Genomic DNA, 17,698 nt, shown 5'->3' on the forward strand with positions numbered 1-17,698 from the left:
CTGAGCAGAAATTTAAACTACTGATGCCAATGAGTTTCATAATTAGTTGCCTTATTGGTCAAAATGCGCATGTTTGTAATGCTTATCTTTGTAGTGAGCCTGAATCAATGCAGTGTGAATTTTCTATTAAGTTTAGAATTGATTGGTAGCTTTGGAGCATGGATAGTGAAGTAGCATACAGACCCTTACCCCTGTTGTTAAATGTCCTACCACCTAGACCTCCCCCCACCAAAAAAGCATACTTAAAGCAATCTCATTAGCTGCTTCCCTCATTGCTGGCCTGAGTCCGTGAGAAGAGGAGGGGGAGGAGGATGCCGATGGCTCTGTGGGGTCCCATCTTTATACCAGCAGTGCAGAGTAAGCATCACACAACATCATCATGTATGCAGACCAACTGATCAGGAAGGGAGCACAATGTGGCATGATGTCCTGCTGTACTGTGCAATTCCAAACTACAGCTCCCAAGATGCACCTTTATTTGCTCACATATGAAAACTCTTATACACATAATGAGATTTTTTATTTGTCCAGTCTTACATGGACAAATTTGATACTATCCATGTATATAGTGAATTCACTCAGGATACATTCACCCATCACTAATTTGAACCTGGTTCTTCATTGTCATGGGTTATTTCTCAAGCCACTACATGGCACTAACACACTGCATAATTGAGACCACTGTAAGCCCAGACATGTAGATTGAGGTGGCTTAGATATCTGAAATGGTGTGAATTTACTGTGTGTGGCACCTAGGGATGCAGGTACACTCGGGGTGGGGGAATGATCACAGCAGGCTTTCTGGATCACACCTGTACTTATTAAGCTATGTTCAGCAGTGGCCACGAGTAGATACTTTACAAGAAATCAGGATAATTACGAAGTGATCTCTTCCCTCTCTTGTAGCTCTTATTGTTAACGTATTGGACAGCATGAAAAGGATGGTGCAGTTTTTGACCATCTGGCTAATAGGTATTGGTGCCCCATAAAATATACAGAATGCAATTGCAGAAATGCCTAACAAATTAAAGGTGCTGTTTAAAAACTTCAAGTACCTGGTGATTGGGAAATGGGATCTTCCTAGAACTGAAGCTTTTGAGCTATGAATTATTCAATTATATATAATGACTGAAATAATATATGCAATTAGTAGGTTGACAAATGGTTCTTTGGAGGAGACATGCCAATTTACAGAAATTTAATATCTATCACATCTACACCTGTCTTTTTAAACATTGGTCATTTAGTCATTGAAGTCAATTTGATCAACTTCACTATATATATGAACAATAATAATTTCATCAGGAATTATACAAATCCAATAGTCCTTGCTTATTGCCTGCTGTCATTATCTTCTTTTTGCCATTTAGCCCTTATTTATGTGTGGATAGAATAGTCCATTGTTGTAAAATAATGATGCAATTATCCAGTATATCTGGCTGTGGATATATACACAATCTGTTTACTTAACTGTGAGGTAGCCACCAGTCGTTTCAATAATAACCACCTTTTATCTCTTTTCAAATACTAATAAGTAAAGCAAAGTTGGCAGTGATCTATTGGCTAACTTATAGAACTCTTTTTTTCTGCTTTACAAATCTGCTTGTAGCAACACTCTAATTTATTTCATGTATTAATTATTTATAAATAATACTGAATCTTCAGCACAACAGGTGTTGCCAGGGAAAGTCATAATAAAAGAATAAGGAATAGAATAACTTAATAAAAATCAATAAAGTAATAAGTAGCAGGTCCAAGTTATAGAATAGATTTCACAAGCAGTTTCACCAACTGCATCAGTGCAGCTGATGCTGCTATTTTTCTTTACTTTCATGTTAGCACTTTGAAAGAGAAGGATTTAAACTTCCCTCTCTCCTTCCCCCTGCCCTGAAATTCCACCTTTTGTACTCATTGAGGGATGGAATTTCAGGGAGAAAAGAGGGAAGCTCAAACTCTTTAAGCCTGAAGGGTTTATGAGTATGTAACTCAGGTCACAGCTAGACTGAAGGTTTATCCTGGGATCATCCAGGGTTCGCCCCTGCCTGAGCACTGGATCCCCTGTGTGTCACCTAGATGAACAGGTTTGACCCCTGGACGATCCAGGGATAAACCTTAGGTCTAGCTATGGCCTAAGTGTAGGGAGAAGATGTTATTGATAGCATTTCGATATGTAATTTGATGCAAGGATGCAACCAAAGTTGTCATTGTTAAACATCAGAACCTAGAAGCCAACAAGACGGCCTTTGGAAGAAGAAAGCTCAGACAATTGAAGTAATAATGGATAGATAGTTGGAGTTTTAAGTTCTGTTCAATTCTGAGGATGCAAACTTCACACTCCTTATAACTAACAGAACCTTAACAAAAGGAAATCATTTCTATGGTTTTAAGGTGATTATTTTGTTCTTGCAGCCAAGGGGGAAGCCACATATTGGCCTTTCTGTGTTTCTGTGAAACGTTTTTCTTTCTTTCTGCTGATCCCTTTACCTTTTCAGTGATGCATTTCCACTGTTGGTGTTAACATAAGTTATTTTTAGAAATCTCTTCACAATATAATGAAAAGTCAATACTGAAAATCTGTCAAGAGAGACCTTCTGGGACTGATTTAATTTGTCTTGGATCTTTCAGGAGAGCAGGAGGTGGTAATCCTCAATCCAATTTGCTAGAAGCTCTACCCTGAAACTGCCAAATTAGTCTCTTTTATAATTAAAGATAAGCCAAAGTGGTACCTGAGAATATAGAAGTACTCCTGAGGTCAACATAGTGTGGTAAGGAGGTTATGTCTAAAGTGAATGCAGCGTTAGGTCATTCTGGGAAAACAGCACTTAAAAACAACAACAACCCTTTGTCCACATTCTGACATCTTCCTTCTTTTCATCCTATAAAAACAATGTTGTACTTTCAGGAACAACATCTTAATATCTCAGATGACAGTGAGGTAGTTGCTTTCTATCTACCTCCCCTGTGTGAATTTCTTTGACTTTGGCCTAAGGTGGCCTACACCTAAGGATTATCACAGGAAAATTGAAGGATCATCCCTATCTGCTTCTGGGATCCCCTGTGTGACATTTGCATGCACAGGGATGATCCCGGGACAATCCATGGAAAAAAGGCAGGTGTAGAAACAGCCAAATACTTGAAAATGAAGAAGACAGCCCTCCTTCTAGTACAACTACAACAAGCAACAAGCATATCAAGGCAGTGCAAGGGAACACCATCCATTGGCCTGGTAGATATCTTGATCCAAGTTTCTGCAACACCTTTGGTGACTATGTGGGGGAAGGTACTCTTACAAGGAAGTTCGATAAGGTGCATAAGCATGATTGGGGAAATTATGAAGACCAACCTCAAAAAGCGCAAGAAGGACACTGTTTCTGAGTCACAGCAAGAAGTACCTGATGGGCTCATTAGCACCTCTTCAAAAGTTACTTGTGGGATGGGAGGGGGATCACAACATCCAAACTGATCTCATACTTGAGTTGTGGAAGTCACAAGCTCTCTGCCTGCCTGTGACTGGTTGCGAGTGGAGAAGGAAGCATGGAATAAAGACATGGACACCTGAGTTTGAGTTAAACTAGGGCCTCTATTTAAACAATAAGGGATATTCAACCCCTCCTGAATCTGCATGTGAAAAGTATGGGAATCTATATGTCCTTACCTCTGGCAACTTGCCTGGCATTATGGGTGATCCACTGTCGTAAGCCAGGAGTTGGGTAAACCTGGCCACTCTTTTATACGACACTTTGAGAGTGTGGGGAGACCACCCCATGTCATCCCCACTCAAAGCCATAGAACTCTGAGTAGATGAGGCAGGAGGATCTCCAAAAGCATACCATATCCTGACAGGGGAGCGGTAAAACTCACAAGGAGTAGGAGCTCCGGACATGCCAATCACCAAAAGATACCAGTGTGGTTGCTGTCCCTATTCTGCTAAATCAAATTCCCACACATCCCACCAACAAATCAACCTATTTACCCCACCCACCTAATAAAATCTCCAGTATGAAGTGGGCAAAAAAGCTCTCTACCAACAATGGGAAGGAAAAGATCCTACACAGCCCTCTCCTAAAAGGGAGCAACTGGCTAAGTCCCATACTAGAATAAGCGAGGGAGGGAGCTGAGAAACCAGAGAGGCTAAGAATGGGGCGGGGCCAGCCTTTATAGGCTCAGTCCTGCCTCTGCCTCACATGGCCCATGTGTGCCTGCACATGAGGCCTTTACTCTCCTCCTCCACACTGCAATTACTGATTCTCCTGCTCAAGCCATACTAGCTGAGCGGGGGTAATGGACTTGTGAGTGAAGAAGGAAGCATGGAATAAAGACACAGACACCTGAGACTAGAATAAACTAGGGCCTCTTTATTTAAACAATAAGGGATATTCAACCCTTCCTGGATCTGCATGTGAAAAGTGCGGGAATCTATATGTCCTTACCTCAGGCAACTTGCCTGGCATTACAGGTGAGCCACTCTTCTAAGCCAGGAGTTGGTAAACTCACCCCCTCTCTTATACAACTCTTTGAGAATGTGGGGAGACCACCCCACATCATCCCCACTCAAAGCCTTAGAATTCTGAGTAGATGAGGCAGGAGGATCTCCAAAGGCATGCCATATTCTGACACGGGAGTCATAAAACTCGTGAGGAGCAGGAACTCCAGACATGCCAATCACCAAAAGGTGCCAGAGTGGTCACCATCCCTATTCTGCTACAAATCAACAGAATTCCTCGACTATAGCAGACATAAAGCTGCCTAGTGAGAAGGCAGGACTTTGATACTTCTGCAAGGAATGATGTGTCAGAATTTAACAAAGTTCTAAGTAACCCTCTGTTATATTGAAAATGCAAATGCCATGTGTAGCCCTTGCTATAAGCTATTGCTGTGAGATACTTGGTTGCCCTCCAATATGTATTTTGAAAGGCTGTTCATCATAGCTGGAAGGATTGCATCTGACAGCAGAAATTGTCTTGATACTGCAGAAGGTACATATGTTATCATTGACCCACATGAACCATGCTCTTATTGTCAATGGGAATTAACAAAAATGCATACAGCTCCATCATTTTTAAAGATAAGAGATGAAACTTGGCACCCTGGTAGCTCTTAAGTAGCCATGTCCAGTTTAAAGGAGACCCCTTCATCCCTTGATTTTGAGGATTTTTTTTTTAAAAAAAATCCCTCTCAAACCATCTCTCCCCCCCCCCCCACACACACAAAGCTGCACAGGACCTTTTATCCTCTACTTTACTTGTGCACAGTTGTGCGCCTTCAGTTTATAAAAATAGAGATTTGTTCCCTGACCATTTGCTCTAATGGGATGAAATAGGGGGAGGTGCTCTCCCTATGAGAGGTCAGACAAGGACAAACATAAATATCATACAATAGATAGATAGATAGATAGATATAGATATTTCAAAGCATATAAACTTGAGTCCTGTCTTCAAAACAGGAGATATACTAGTACTAGCAACAGCAAACTTTTCTCTCGCTGCCCCTTCTTCTCTTGACTTTATGCCTTGCTGAGTTGTGTCCATACTTGCAGTACACAGATCAACCTTTGGCACAAGATTCTTTTCTGTATCCTAATATTGACTTGTGGGACTGGATGGATCTACGCTGCCTGCCATCTATCATCACTTCCTGGGACAACTCATTTACATGAAATGTTTTTCATTATTTCCACAATGTGAGCTATTTTTCCTAAATCCTTCCTTTCAGCCAACATCAATTTTTCAAGAAGTGAAGAAAATTAGTTGTAGTTTCATTCTAGTTCAGGCACAGCTGCCATAATTTAAACGCATGGCACCAAGTCGACACACATGGGGGACTCCAATTTTTGTAGGAGGTTCTAGTTTCAGAAAGTTCTGCAAGCTCTCTTGAGAGTAGATGAAGTGCATATTGGGGGGGGGTTGGAACTTGGACTCTTTCCCACTCCATGAGTTAGCAAATGAATGAGTTACAGGGCAGGGGAAATGGGTTATATCATTTATAATCCCTCCCACTAAGCACTGTGATTAGAGGGGTGGCAGGAAGGAGACTTTGGCTATTGGTTAGCCACAGATGTCAATCTCAAAACTATCCCTCCCTCACCCATCAGCAACAGCATCTTCCTAATATGAGTGTTCAGTTAGTTGTCCATCAACATGAAACATGCCCTCACGTTGCCTAAAAAATCTTTGAATACCATTCGGGGCTCTGAACAATCTAACTGCACCATGGGTTTCTGACAGTTTCAAAACTGCCCCCTAACTGCACTGCCGGATTTTCGGTGTGGAGTGCAAACACCCACAGTCCACTATATGGCTATGCAAACCCCAGGTGGGATTTGCTGTGTCATGTTGTGTCATCTAAAACAAGGCAGTGGGGCTTCTCTGAGGGTAAAAACAACCCTTGCATAACTGTAAAAAAGAAAAGAAAAAGATCATGTCTTATGTGAAGGTGGAAAAGTTTGTATATATCATATTTCCAGCATAGCAGTAGTGTTAGCCAATGGCCTAATTCTTGTTATCATCTTTACTTTCTTCCTTCTCTGGAGTTTTGATGCATACACTAAAATGCCAAGTAGTTTGTAAAACTGTGAATTCTTCCATTTGTTCCTCCCATACTAATATGCTTCATGCTCAGTTTCCTTTAACTACATTATATACATTGTAGTCTATAGATTAGAGAGATGTACCATAATTGCCTGAGAGAGTGATTATTATCTCTTTTCTATATAATTAGGATCAAAGGTTAACTTTCAGATCTTTGATTTGTCTCATTAATGTTCACCTTATTCATTTTGAGAGTTGGAAGATACACTCTCTGGTAGCATACAGGAAGTGATTAAGTAGAGTGAAGACTATAGCATTTAATCTGTGTAATAAAAGTGAGAAGTGATAATCATTCTTTATTTTTTCTTTCCAACACAATTAACCTCTTTCCTTTCAAATCTGTAGATAATGCATCTTACGTGTCAGCATTCATTATTTAATAGTATTTGAAAATGTGCAAATTATTAGTGGATATACTGGAACTGCATCAGTACGAATCATCAGGATAAGATGTTCTTTCTCAAACAATGTAGCCAACTTTTCCCTGCATGATTTATGCAGAGGAACAATCATTTAGATCTGGCAAAATTACAGCCATTGGCTACCATGCTTAGCCTTTGTGTTATCAAAATAAAATAAATCACACTGTGGTGAATTTTGGCTGCCTTGAGCAGCAGGATGGAATAATGCATACTACACCATATTGTATATGCATAGCATAGCAGCAACGTCTTAGGAAAACAAAACTATCCAACTGCAATTTGACTTTAGATACAACATTTTGTATTTATTGATTTCTGTTTGCTGCAAGGGTATTCTTAGTGTTGATCAATATGTAATGTATGTGATAATGACAAAACAAAAGATAGCTACATGCTACAGTAGATAAGAACATAAGAAGTGCCCTGATGCTGGATCAGACCGAGGGTCCATCTAGTCCGGCACTCTGTTCACACAGTGGCCAACCAGCCATTGGCCAGGGATGAACAAGCAGGACATGGTGCAACAGCACCCCCCCACCCATGTTCCTCAGCAACTGGTGCACACAGGCTTACTGCCTCGAATACTGGAGGCTAGTAGCCATCGATAGCCTTCGCCTCCAGAATAAAGTTACAGTAGATGCTGTTCTTTCCATTGCTCAAAACTGTATATTTCTGCAATCTAGAAATATATGTGCATCGATGAGAACTGGTTGTGTGCAGTCAGTGTTATTGTGCTTTTGAAGTTTTCCTAGAAAACAGAGCGATAAAACTATGTTTTGAATTATGAACTTAGTGGGGGGAATATCCATTTTCATATGCTTACTTTAATAGGTGAAGATAAATAATTTCCAGTGTCTAGTGTGTATATATATATATATATATATATATATATATATAATGTGCGTGTGTACTTGATTAAAAAAAATAGATATATTTAAAACAAGCCAGACACAACTGTAACAATATGGTAGAGCTACCCATTTTACTTCTAATTTGGTATTGCAGTCTTTTCTTCCATAGCCATTTCGCTTTCTGTTTCTCGACTAAGGCCACAGCTAGACCTAAGGTTTATCCTGGGATCATCCAGGGTTCGCTCCTGCCTGAGCACTGGATCCCCTGTGTGTCACCTAGATGAACAGGTTTGACCCCTGGATGATCCAGGGATAAACCTTAGGTCTAGCTATGGCCTAAGTGAATTTATTGAGACAAAGCAGACACAGTAAATGTTCCTGAAATTTTGAGGTGAGAATAGCCATTTATTCTTCCAGCCAGTGCCAGCTCCAGGTTTTTGAGGGCCCTTGGGTAAGAGGCCCTCCCCTCAGTGAGTCTATGTTATCACCATTGTCACCAGCTGCTACTGTTCTTCAGTTCTCTTTTTCATCATTGCTACCACTTGCTCGAGAGGCAGAGAGCCAATGGCATCTACTGCTCAACACCAACACCAACACCACCATTGTCTGGGCCAGAGCAAGAGGCAGGTGAACAAGCAGGTTGCCATGGTGAAAAAGAGGAGCAAGTCCAGTGGGCCCCTGCTGGGTTTAGTGGCAGCACCAGAAAAAAAAATTCAGGGGAGGGGGACTCTAGTTGAGTGAGGTGTGTCCCATATGTTAAGAACTCTGAAAGAAAAAGAGTGGTATATTATTTATTTATTTATTTATTACATTTTTATACCGCCCAATAGCCGAAGCTCTCTGGGCGGTTCACAAAAATTAAAACCATCATAAAACAACCAACAAGTTAAAAACACAAATACAAAATACAATATAAAAAGCACAACCAGGATAAAACCACGTAGCAAAATTGATATAAGGTTAAAATACAGAGCTAAAACAGTAAAATTTAAATTTAAGTTAAAATTAAGTGTTAAAATACTGAGTGAATAAAAAGGTCTTCAGCTGGCGATGAAAGGAGTACAGTGTAGGCGCCAGGCGGACCTCTCTGGGGAGCTCATTCCACAACCGGGATTACACATTAAAACTTCCATCCTAAACATATTATTTTTGTATGCATTTTGAATGCATGTAGTATGCATTCTCTTCCCCTCCTTATTGTTTTACTATGATTTTATTAGATTGTAAGCCTATGCGGCAGGGTCTTGCTATTTACTGTTTTACTCTGTACAGCACCATGTACATTGATGGTGCTATATAAATAAATAATAATAATAATAATAATTTTTGAAATAAGGGAGATAGGGTTATTTTAAGAGTACACCACAGAAGGGGAAATTAATTTTAATTTTGAAAAATATTAATTTGTGGTTAGAATTATTTTTCTTTCTTTCTTCTACTAGGAACCCCACATATAAATAATATTTAATTCTCTCTCCTGCAAGTCAGATGCTTTCTTTTTCCCTTCAGTGGATGGTCACTGGTCTGTTGGCATCTTGAAGTTGTTGGTAGTTGCAAAATCTGTAGCCTTTGTTGGCTCAAGAGTTTCAGCTGAACTGTAGAACAGCTACGGAAATGATAATATATGAATGTACTTGTATATGTGAAATGTGCCTTTCCTTCAAGTAATGGCAGGAGATCAGCAAAAGGGGAAGTGGGGTGGCAAACTCCTCGTTTCAGGAGGCGTTTACACCCCCCTGCACCCCGTCTAAAGCAGCTGCTGGCTGAGTTATAGACCCACACCAGATGCTCAACAATGTCCACCTTTGATGCCAGCCCTGCTTTTAGCTCATATAAGATTGCATTTTGTTTGTTTGGCTCACTTCCCTCAGTGAATTCACGTAGCTTTTTGTATGTAGCAATGCAGTTTCCAACAGACAAAAGAGGTAGAGCAATTTCATTGCAATCCTGAGGCATGGAATGGTGAAGAAACAGGCTTCAGAACTGTCAGAGCTGAATATTCATTGTAGCAAAGAAGTACATATTCCACTGTGGCGGCATCTCATGACTTCAGGTACCAAATGAAAAGATTCTTTTAAAAATTTAACAGCCAAATGGTGGGCTGCCATTTATTTTTCCTGGTAGTCTGAGGAATGTGGGACTGCAATGCAGGAAGCATGGAAATTACCTGCTAAGGTCCATCATTTTGGTCTATAATTGGTATCATCTGTCTCTTTAAAAGGTACCTCAGCTTCAGCAGAGTTTTTGAATCATAATAAAACCTGCTACCACTGCAACTTCACAAGACATGTATCATTAGTATCTGCAGGCACAGTCTTGGTAGGTGGCGACTTTGCAGACCCAAGAACAGATATAGAACTGCACTGATACAAAGAGCTTCTAATGCAGAAGTAGAAACAACAGAGACTAGCAGAGGATTAAGGAAAAGCAAAAAGCCTCAAAAGGAATGAAATCGTGCTACGAGAAAAGTGGCTCATAAAAATGGAACCAGGGCCTTAGCTAGACCTAAGGTTTATCCCGGGATTGTCCTGGGGTCATCCCTGCCTGCTCCCAGGATCCCCTGTGTGTCACTTACTTGAACAGGGATGACCCCAGGACAATCCCGGGATAAACCTTAGGTCTAGCTAAGGCCCGGGTATCATTTTACACATTTCACTTCTATGTGTTAGAATGTGAAATCTGCAGTGTGTATCATCTGTTGGGAGCGTTCCTGCCACCCCATCTTTTCATTTCCTGGAACTGAACATACTTTATGCCACCTTGTGTGTGTTCAGCAAAGAGCTGGTTCATATATGTATGTACTCCTTGGATTCTTGTACCTTCATTCATCACTGGATGTATGGCTGCTGAATATGAGAGCTGCATTCATGGCAAACTCCATTAATGGCAAACTGCATGAATGTCGTGTTTGTGGTGTTAAATGCTAAAGTCATCATGTAGTGAACATGGCTGTGAATACTCAGGTTATGGATAAAAAAAATCACCAGATGTTAATGGAAGAAAGATGATAATCCATTTTATCCTGAATTATAAATTTGCTGGAGGTTGCGAGTGTTCATTATTTATATCTGTTTTGGTCTAGGTGCAGTATACTAAGGCCTAATCTACACCAAGCAGGATATTGCACTATGAAAGTGGTATGAAAGCGGTAGGTAAGAGGCAGGAGCCACACTACTGCTTTATAGCAGTATTGAAGTGCACTGACAACTGTTGAGGCCCGTTGACACATACCATATACTGCTTTCATACCACTTTCATAATGCAATATTCTGATTGGCATAGATTAGGCCTAAGATTTTAGCATAAGATACAAAGGGTGGCATACTACTGCCCCTGTGCCTCCACTACTCCTTTTGTGCAACCAGACTGCATTTCCTGAAAGAACCCCAGAAAATAGCAGAAATGGAGGTCCTTTTTGTAAGCTCTGTTGATCTGCCCTGTTCTGGAAGCAAGTGTTTACACTCATTTCTGGTAGTTTCAGTAACTTCTAGTTCTGTTGCACTAGCGGCCCATTCCACTAGCACAGGGACACCACAACATACTGACCAAAGGAACCTACAGTTAAACACAGAGGCAAAGTGACCAAGCATGATGTTATGAAACTGAAGAATAGTTAAAGGTTGTCTTATTCACAAAGGTTTTCTCAAAGGTTATTGCGATGCAACCAGCACCCTCAGGTTTGTCTGCCTCCACTTTGGGTCAGTTGTCCCCAGTGACCCACAAGCTTCAGCCCCTATATTCACCAGGTATAACAGACACCCAGTATTGGGAACCAATTGGTTCCCGTTACCCAAACAGGAGAAGCACCCTGGAAATATGAACACTATTGGTAGTGTGGAAAGATGAACAATATATAGGTTTTTATATTTCTCCAAATTCCACTGTTAAAAACTTTCCCAAAAAATGATTGAAAGATTTTTTTTATCATGCTTCACTGTCTCTTGAATTTAGACTTGGGGCCTTGCTAGACCAGGCGTTAGCGCGCTTTGAGGCCCGGTTTCCCTGCTGTGCCTCCACATGATGCACAGGGGAATCCGGGCCCAGGCTGTGCTAAAGCCTCCCTTAACGCACCATAAGTGAAGTCGCTTATGGCGCGCCTTTTCTGCAGCCCCGGCCTGAGGCCGGGGCTGCCGAACGTCTAGCGACTTCCGTGGCTTTTTGCGGCTACTCGCTTACTTGCGAGTAGCCGGGAAAAGCCACGGACGGGGCACAGCGCTCAGCGCTGTGCCCATCGGCCCGGGGGGGATCCCGGGGGGGGGAGAGGGGCAGGGGGAAGGCTGGACCTGCCAGGAGAGAGGGGGGGAAGCTGGACATCGGCAATTGCAAGGGAGGGGGCAAAGATCAGGGACGGCGATTACAAGGGAGGGGGCAAAGATCGGGGACGGCGATTGCAAGGGAGGGGGCAAAGATGGGTACGGCGATGGCAAGGGAGGGGGCAAAGATCGGGGACGGCGATGGCAAGGGAGAGGGGGAGAAGATCGGGGACGGGATCAGGGATGGCGGATGGGGGAAGGACGAGCGAGCAGGCAGGGGGCCATGGGAAGGGATCAGGATTGGATGGGGGTGTTAAGTAAAAAAAAAAGGCTCTTACCTTCTCCGGAGTCTTCGGGCGCATGTGGCCCCTTTAACAAAAAAAAACAAAAAAAATGGCCGACGCTGCAGGGTTTCCGGAGTCCCTGTGCATCGGCCGTCTAGGCGGCGGGGTGGCGTGCGTTATAGTTAGCGCGCCGTCGCCCCGCCTCCAGGCCGGCTGAGTCTAGCAAGGCCCTTGTTTTATTTCTCCTCTATCCTAAGCAGTGTTTTCCTAGATACTGTTCAATTTAATTTCCATACAATGTACAAGCAATGCTATGTTTATTTTATTGTAATTCTAGTAGCATACAGTTTTCACTGAGATATTTTATACTACTTCTTGCTAACTTCTACTATATTTTATACTACTTCTTGCTTAATATATATGGTTGAGGAAAATTATAAACTTAACTTTTCAAAACTAACATTTATTTCATTATCAATTTTTTCAAAAATACTATATGCAGCAATGGTGAAAGAAAATAGCCTATTAGAAGAGAAGTATTACCCTATCCTAGAATTTCTTTACCCCATCACAAAATTAATTACAGTTATTTCAGTATATTGCAAACTTTTAAACTAAAAATGTTTCATTGAATGCTAAATATTAAATGCTAAATACTCTCATGTACAGCAAACATTTAGTTACTTGAGATGGAAGAATATGAGGGGAGGTCATGAGGGGACTTTACTCTCTGGCTCTGAAATTCTCCAAACCACCGATGTCTTTGCACACTCATCAAAACTAAGGGTGAGACAGAAACAGTGAGAGAGGAGATATGAGTAACAAACACATTTTTCTGTCCACCTGGGGTCCTCTGCAGAAGCTTCTATATGTCTTCTATGATGGGATTATCTTGAAAAAGATGCACTGAATATATACATAGTGAACACGGAATCAAAGAAGTGGGTTTATACATATAGGCTGGGGCTAACTTTGCACAAAAACTCAGAATCAAGAGAAGAAAATGCATGAATTACTCATACACCCCCTATTGCTGGTTTTAGCTCACATGCACAGTAGGTATGAAAATACATGACTGAGAATATATGTAATTGGTTCACTGTTGACAGAGTGTGCAGGTTTATGTAGATAGTTTTAAAAATCAACTAAAATTACTTTTTTCTTCCTTCACCTGCTGGTGCTGATTAAGGAAAGACAATATGATTTGCCAAAATTTAGGTAGATTGCCTACAACTTTTCAGGTCCCCCAAAGCACTACAGATAATAATAATAATAATAATAATAATAATAATAATAATAATAATAATAATAATAATAATTTTTAGTTCTAATTAATTGTTTTTAAATGTTACCATATCTTTTTGTTCAGTCTCACATTATCATATGGACCTTTGCCTGGCCATTATTTCCATTATTTCCACTCCTCCCTCATGCAACAACCCCAGCTTCAATCCCTAGGCAAGATGTACGCTACTTCTTTATAATCGTTTATAACAGTAGTGACAACTGTTTAGACCCAGGACACACTCCATATACAGTTTTCAAACAGTTTTCAAAGTGTTATATCCTGCTTGGTGTAGATTTGGTATCTCCAGTTAAAATAATCTGGGTAGCAGGTGAAGGAAAAGATTTCAGTCTGAAGCCCTGTGTTGCCAGAGTGCTGGGCTAGATGGACAAATGAAGGAAGTTCCTTGTGTTCTAGTTTCTTTCTAAGAATGTTACCTTTCTAAGGGCTGGTAAGCACATGTTAATCTAAACAACTTATTTCTGTACAGTTCAAGAAGTTATTTTTAGTTGCTGCTCCCATAAGGGATAGCAGCAGTAGTTAATGTGCTGTTATAGATTAAACTGACAATAATTCAACCAGATTGCATAATTCCCAGTGAACTCTGCCATCCAGGTTAAATAAAATATTGAAGAACTGCAAAGTGCATCACATTGTCAATAGTGTTCGTTTGTGTCTGGTGTGTTGGTATTTACAGCGATGAAGCTCCAGGCAGCCAGTTGGTTACAGATAAATTTCACATTGACTGGGATTCTGTGCTTGTCAACTCTGATAATGTCATCGTAGCTCAGTTTGATGGAAGAGGGAGTGGATTTCAAGGTCTAAAGATTCTGCAAGAAGTCCACCGTTCCTTAGGATCAGTGGAAGTGAAGGACCAGATAGCAGCGGTAGAGTACGTATGTGCAAACGTTTCTTCTATTTCTTAAAAATGAAATTCTTAGCTTGATACAACAGATTGGAAATGTACTGAGCTTTATAAGTTTGCTGCAATGGATCATTATAACACATTTGATGGCAAGGAAAGTTCAATAAAATCATCAAGCCTGATAAAGCAAAATACTAGGCTTAATCTGACTGGTGTACTGCTATCAAATTGGTATTTTTATTGACTGGGGGGGGGAACCGTTGCATGACAGAGAATGCATTCCAGATGCTGTTCATAAATGCCTAAATTGTACCAGGCAACTATGAAGAACACCACTCTGCCCCACTTCCAAGCAGGGAATGCTGTTTCAGCATAATAAACTACTGCAGCACAAACTGATCCACAAACTGATCTTACTTAGGAGTAAGTCCCACTCTATTCAGTGGGGCTTACTTCCAGGTAAGTGTGCATAGGACTGTGGGCTCAAATGCCTTTTCTTTTTCTTTTCTTTTTTTAATGTACCCATCTTAACCAGGATGAACATCCCTCATCCTGGCTAAGACAGACATAAGAATGTAGTGAAAACATATTGTGTGATTTAATAATAATAGGCAAAAAAATGCATGAGATTGTATTTGTACAAAATTCTCTCTCTCTCTCTCTCTCTCTCTCTCTCTCTCTCTCTCTCTCTTACAAAGGCATTTTGTAGCACTCATTGACTGTCCTCTTAGGACTTTTCTATACTTGCCACATAAGTGGCTGCTTGAGGATTGCTCTCTATAGTACTATAACAGCTAGAGCAAAGTTATAATATTGTGCAAATGCCACCCACTCATTACATATAAAGAAATCACATGGAGACTCTCCATGTGATGGAGGATGTCATAGAAGACTGATTAAATTACTGCCACATAGTGATTGCAATCTGAACACTAGCTATACCCTCCTAAAAAGGAGAAGTATGCACAAATTCAAGTTTACCATGTAATGGAAGTTTAATTCCATTAAAACTATGTGAGGGTTTTAATGGAATTGTCTTAATGTGGGTTGAGGGTTTTAATGGAATTGTTTTATATGTTATTGTAAAGCACTTCGATGCCAGAAATGGTGAGGCGGCGCTATAAAAATGCTTTAAATAAATAGATAAATAATAAATAAATAACCATAGGATTATTTAAAGTGGCCAAAGTGGTTAGCATCCATCAAAGTTCAATGCTTGTGTTGTGCTTTGATGGTGTGTTTGCAATGCCCTTTTTCTTCCTTGGGATCCCATGCTTGGGCACCAACAGTTGTGCCCTAGGCTCAACTGTGGGCCTTAGCTAGACTTAAGGATTATCCCAGGCAAATGGAGGGATCATCCCTGCCTGCTCCCGGGATCCCCTGTGTGTCATTTGAATGCACCTGGATGATACCGGGACGATCCCGGTAAAAAAAGGCAGGTGTAGAAACAGCCTGTATCTCTTTAAAGCTTTACCTTTAATTTTTTATCCTCCCATGAGCATTGCTGATGAATTTCCTGTGTGAGATAATTTTGAAGATCATCACAATAAAACTTAGCAGCATCTTGCAGGTATTATTAATGGGATCAAGAAGGAATTTGCATTGTATTTGCAATACAGTGCAGGAATTTGCATTGTATTGCAAAATAATACATATTTTATTTAATTTTCAGTTTTTAACTCTTTACAGTATAGTAGTAACAAATACAAACATTCTTTCTGTAGGAAATACCATTGCTGAAACATGACTTTTGATAAAATCTTACATTACCTCTTACAGATACTTGCTGACGCAACGATTTGTGGACTCTAACAGGCTGAGCATATTTGGAAAGGTAACATTCTTGAATGAATTAGATATTATAATCTGCTCCTGTTAATAGTATGTTGTCTGTTTCTGTAACCTTTGTTGTTTTTATTTTGGGGAAATTCTTGTGGGAGGTACTCGAGTGATGTAGCCCCAAGCACTCCTGGATAAGACCAATTATCTGGATTAATTTCAGTCTGGTTTCAGTTGATTGGATGCTGTGGATCCTTTCCTCCCAGGTCAAAGATGGAGCTCCATACTCGAAGGAGATCTGATTGTTTGATCTCCCCACACCTCCCCACTTCCTCCAGCTCCTTCCCTCCACCACAGAAATCTCCACAGCAGTTCCTTGTTTAAGGTTGTGAAAATGATGGAAGCCAGAGGGCATACTGTAGGTGGCGGAGAGAGGAGAGGTCCTGCCCCACTCTCACCCTGGTTGAAAGGCCTGGCTGGCAGGAATCTTTGCAAAGGAGGAGAGACTGTAAAAGCCTCTGTAGTTCCTCCTGCCCTGTAAGGTTCTTGCATTGGATGGGCAGAGGGCTCCAGTTTCAAAGTTCTCTATATAAAGCGCGGTTATCCTTTAGGATTGAGCTCCTAGGGCTCCATCACACCAATTTTTTCCCCTCTGGTTTGTCTCCAAGTTTTTTACCTCCGTTTCATAAGCACTGCAAGGGCTCCCTCACACACAGCCCCTTTCACATGGGTTTTCACTTGTTTGCTCTTCCACTCCACCTAGCCCCTTCTCCTTCCTCCTCCAGTTCATTGGTTGTGGTACTCTGATGGGTGCGGGCTCTTTCCACAGATAGCTCTGGCTTTGCTATCTAGCAACTACTTTTAAGGTTTCCTCTGGGATCCGTTTCTGCAAGCAATGGGGGGGGGACGTCCATCACCTCACAAGAACCAATGAAGTGGAGGGGGAAGGGCACAATAACGGGAGAGCAAACAAATGAAAAAAGAGTTCCGTCCCCCCCCCCACACCGGTATAGCTACAATGGTGAGAGGGACCAGCACTTGCCCTGCTACAGAAACAGAGGTCAAAATTTTGGGTGTATACCAAGAAAAAAAAAGTAGGTGTTATATAACTTTATTTTATAATTCTTTGACTGTATACTTTGGATATAAATTGCTTATGTCAGATTAACTAAGATTCTGAAAAAAGTCTTTATTTTTAACAAAACAACATGCATTTTTATACATAGGCATTCACAGAGCAGTGAAAGTTCATGCTATCAGGACTCAAAGATGCTTGGAAAACTGTAGTTTTCACTTTGCACAGAGTTATAATTTTTTTTACAAAAATCCACTTTCAAAAATGGTGATTTCCCCCCTCCCAGGATGCATGGAG

At 40.9% G+C, this 17,698-nt stretch overlaps 1 protein-coding gene across 5 annotated transcripts in view; it reads left to right on the top strand.

Annotated features, from left to right (window-relative positions):
- Positions 1–17,698, top strand: part of DPP10 (dipeptidyl peptidase like 10) — a 657,697-nt gene that overhangs the window by 631,313 nt on the left and 8,686 nt on the right. For 3 of the 5 annotated variants that reach the window (XM_063116617.1, XM_063116616.1, XM_063116618.1), the window contains exons 20-21: positions 14,380–14,574; positions 16,327–16,381. In XM_063116617.1, the coding sequence (XP_062972687.1) occupies positions 14,380–14,574; positions 16,327–16,381 (250 nt within the window). Of the gene's footprint in view, positions 1–14,379; positions 14,579–16,326; positions 16,382–17,698 lie in introns of all 5 variants that reach the window. The other 2 variants (XM_063116619.1, XM_063116621.1) reach the window with 1 other exon arrangement.

The sequence above is a fragment of the Elgaria multicarinata genome, chromosome 2 (assembly GCF_023053635.1).
Source record: "Elgaria multicarinata webbii isolate HBS135686 ecotype San Diego chromosome 2, rElgMul1.1.pri, whole genome shotgun sequence".
In the NCBI taxonomy this organism is placed as follows: domain Eukaryota; kingdom Metazoa; phylum Chordata; class Lepidosauria; order Squamata; family Anguidae; genus Elgaria; species Elgaria multicarinata.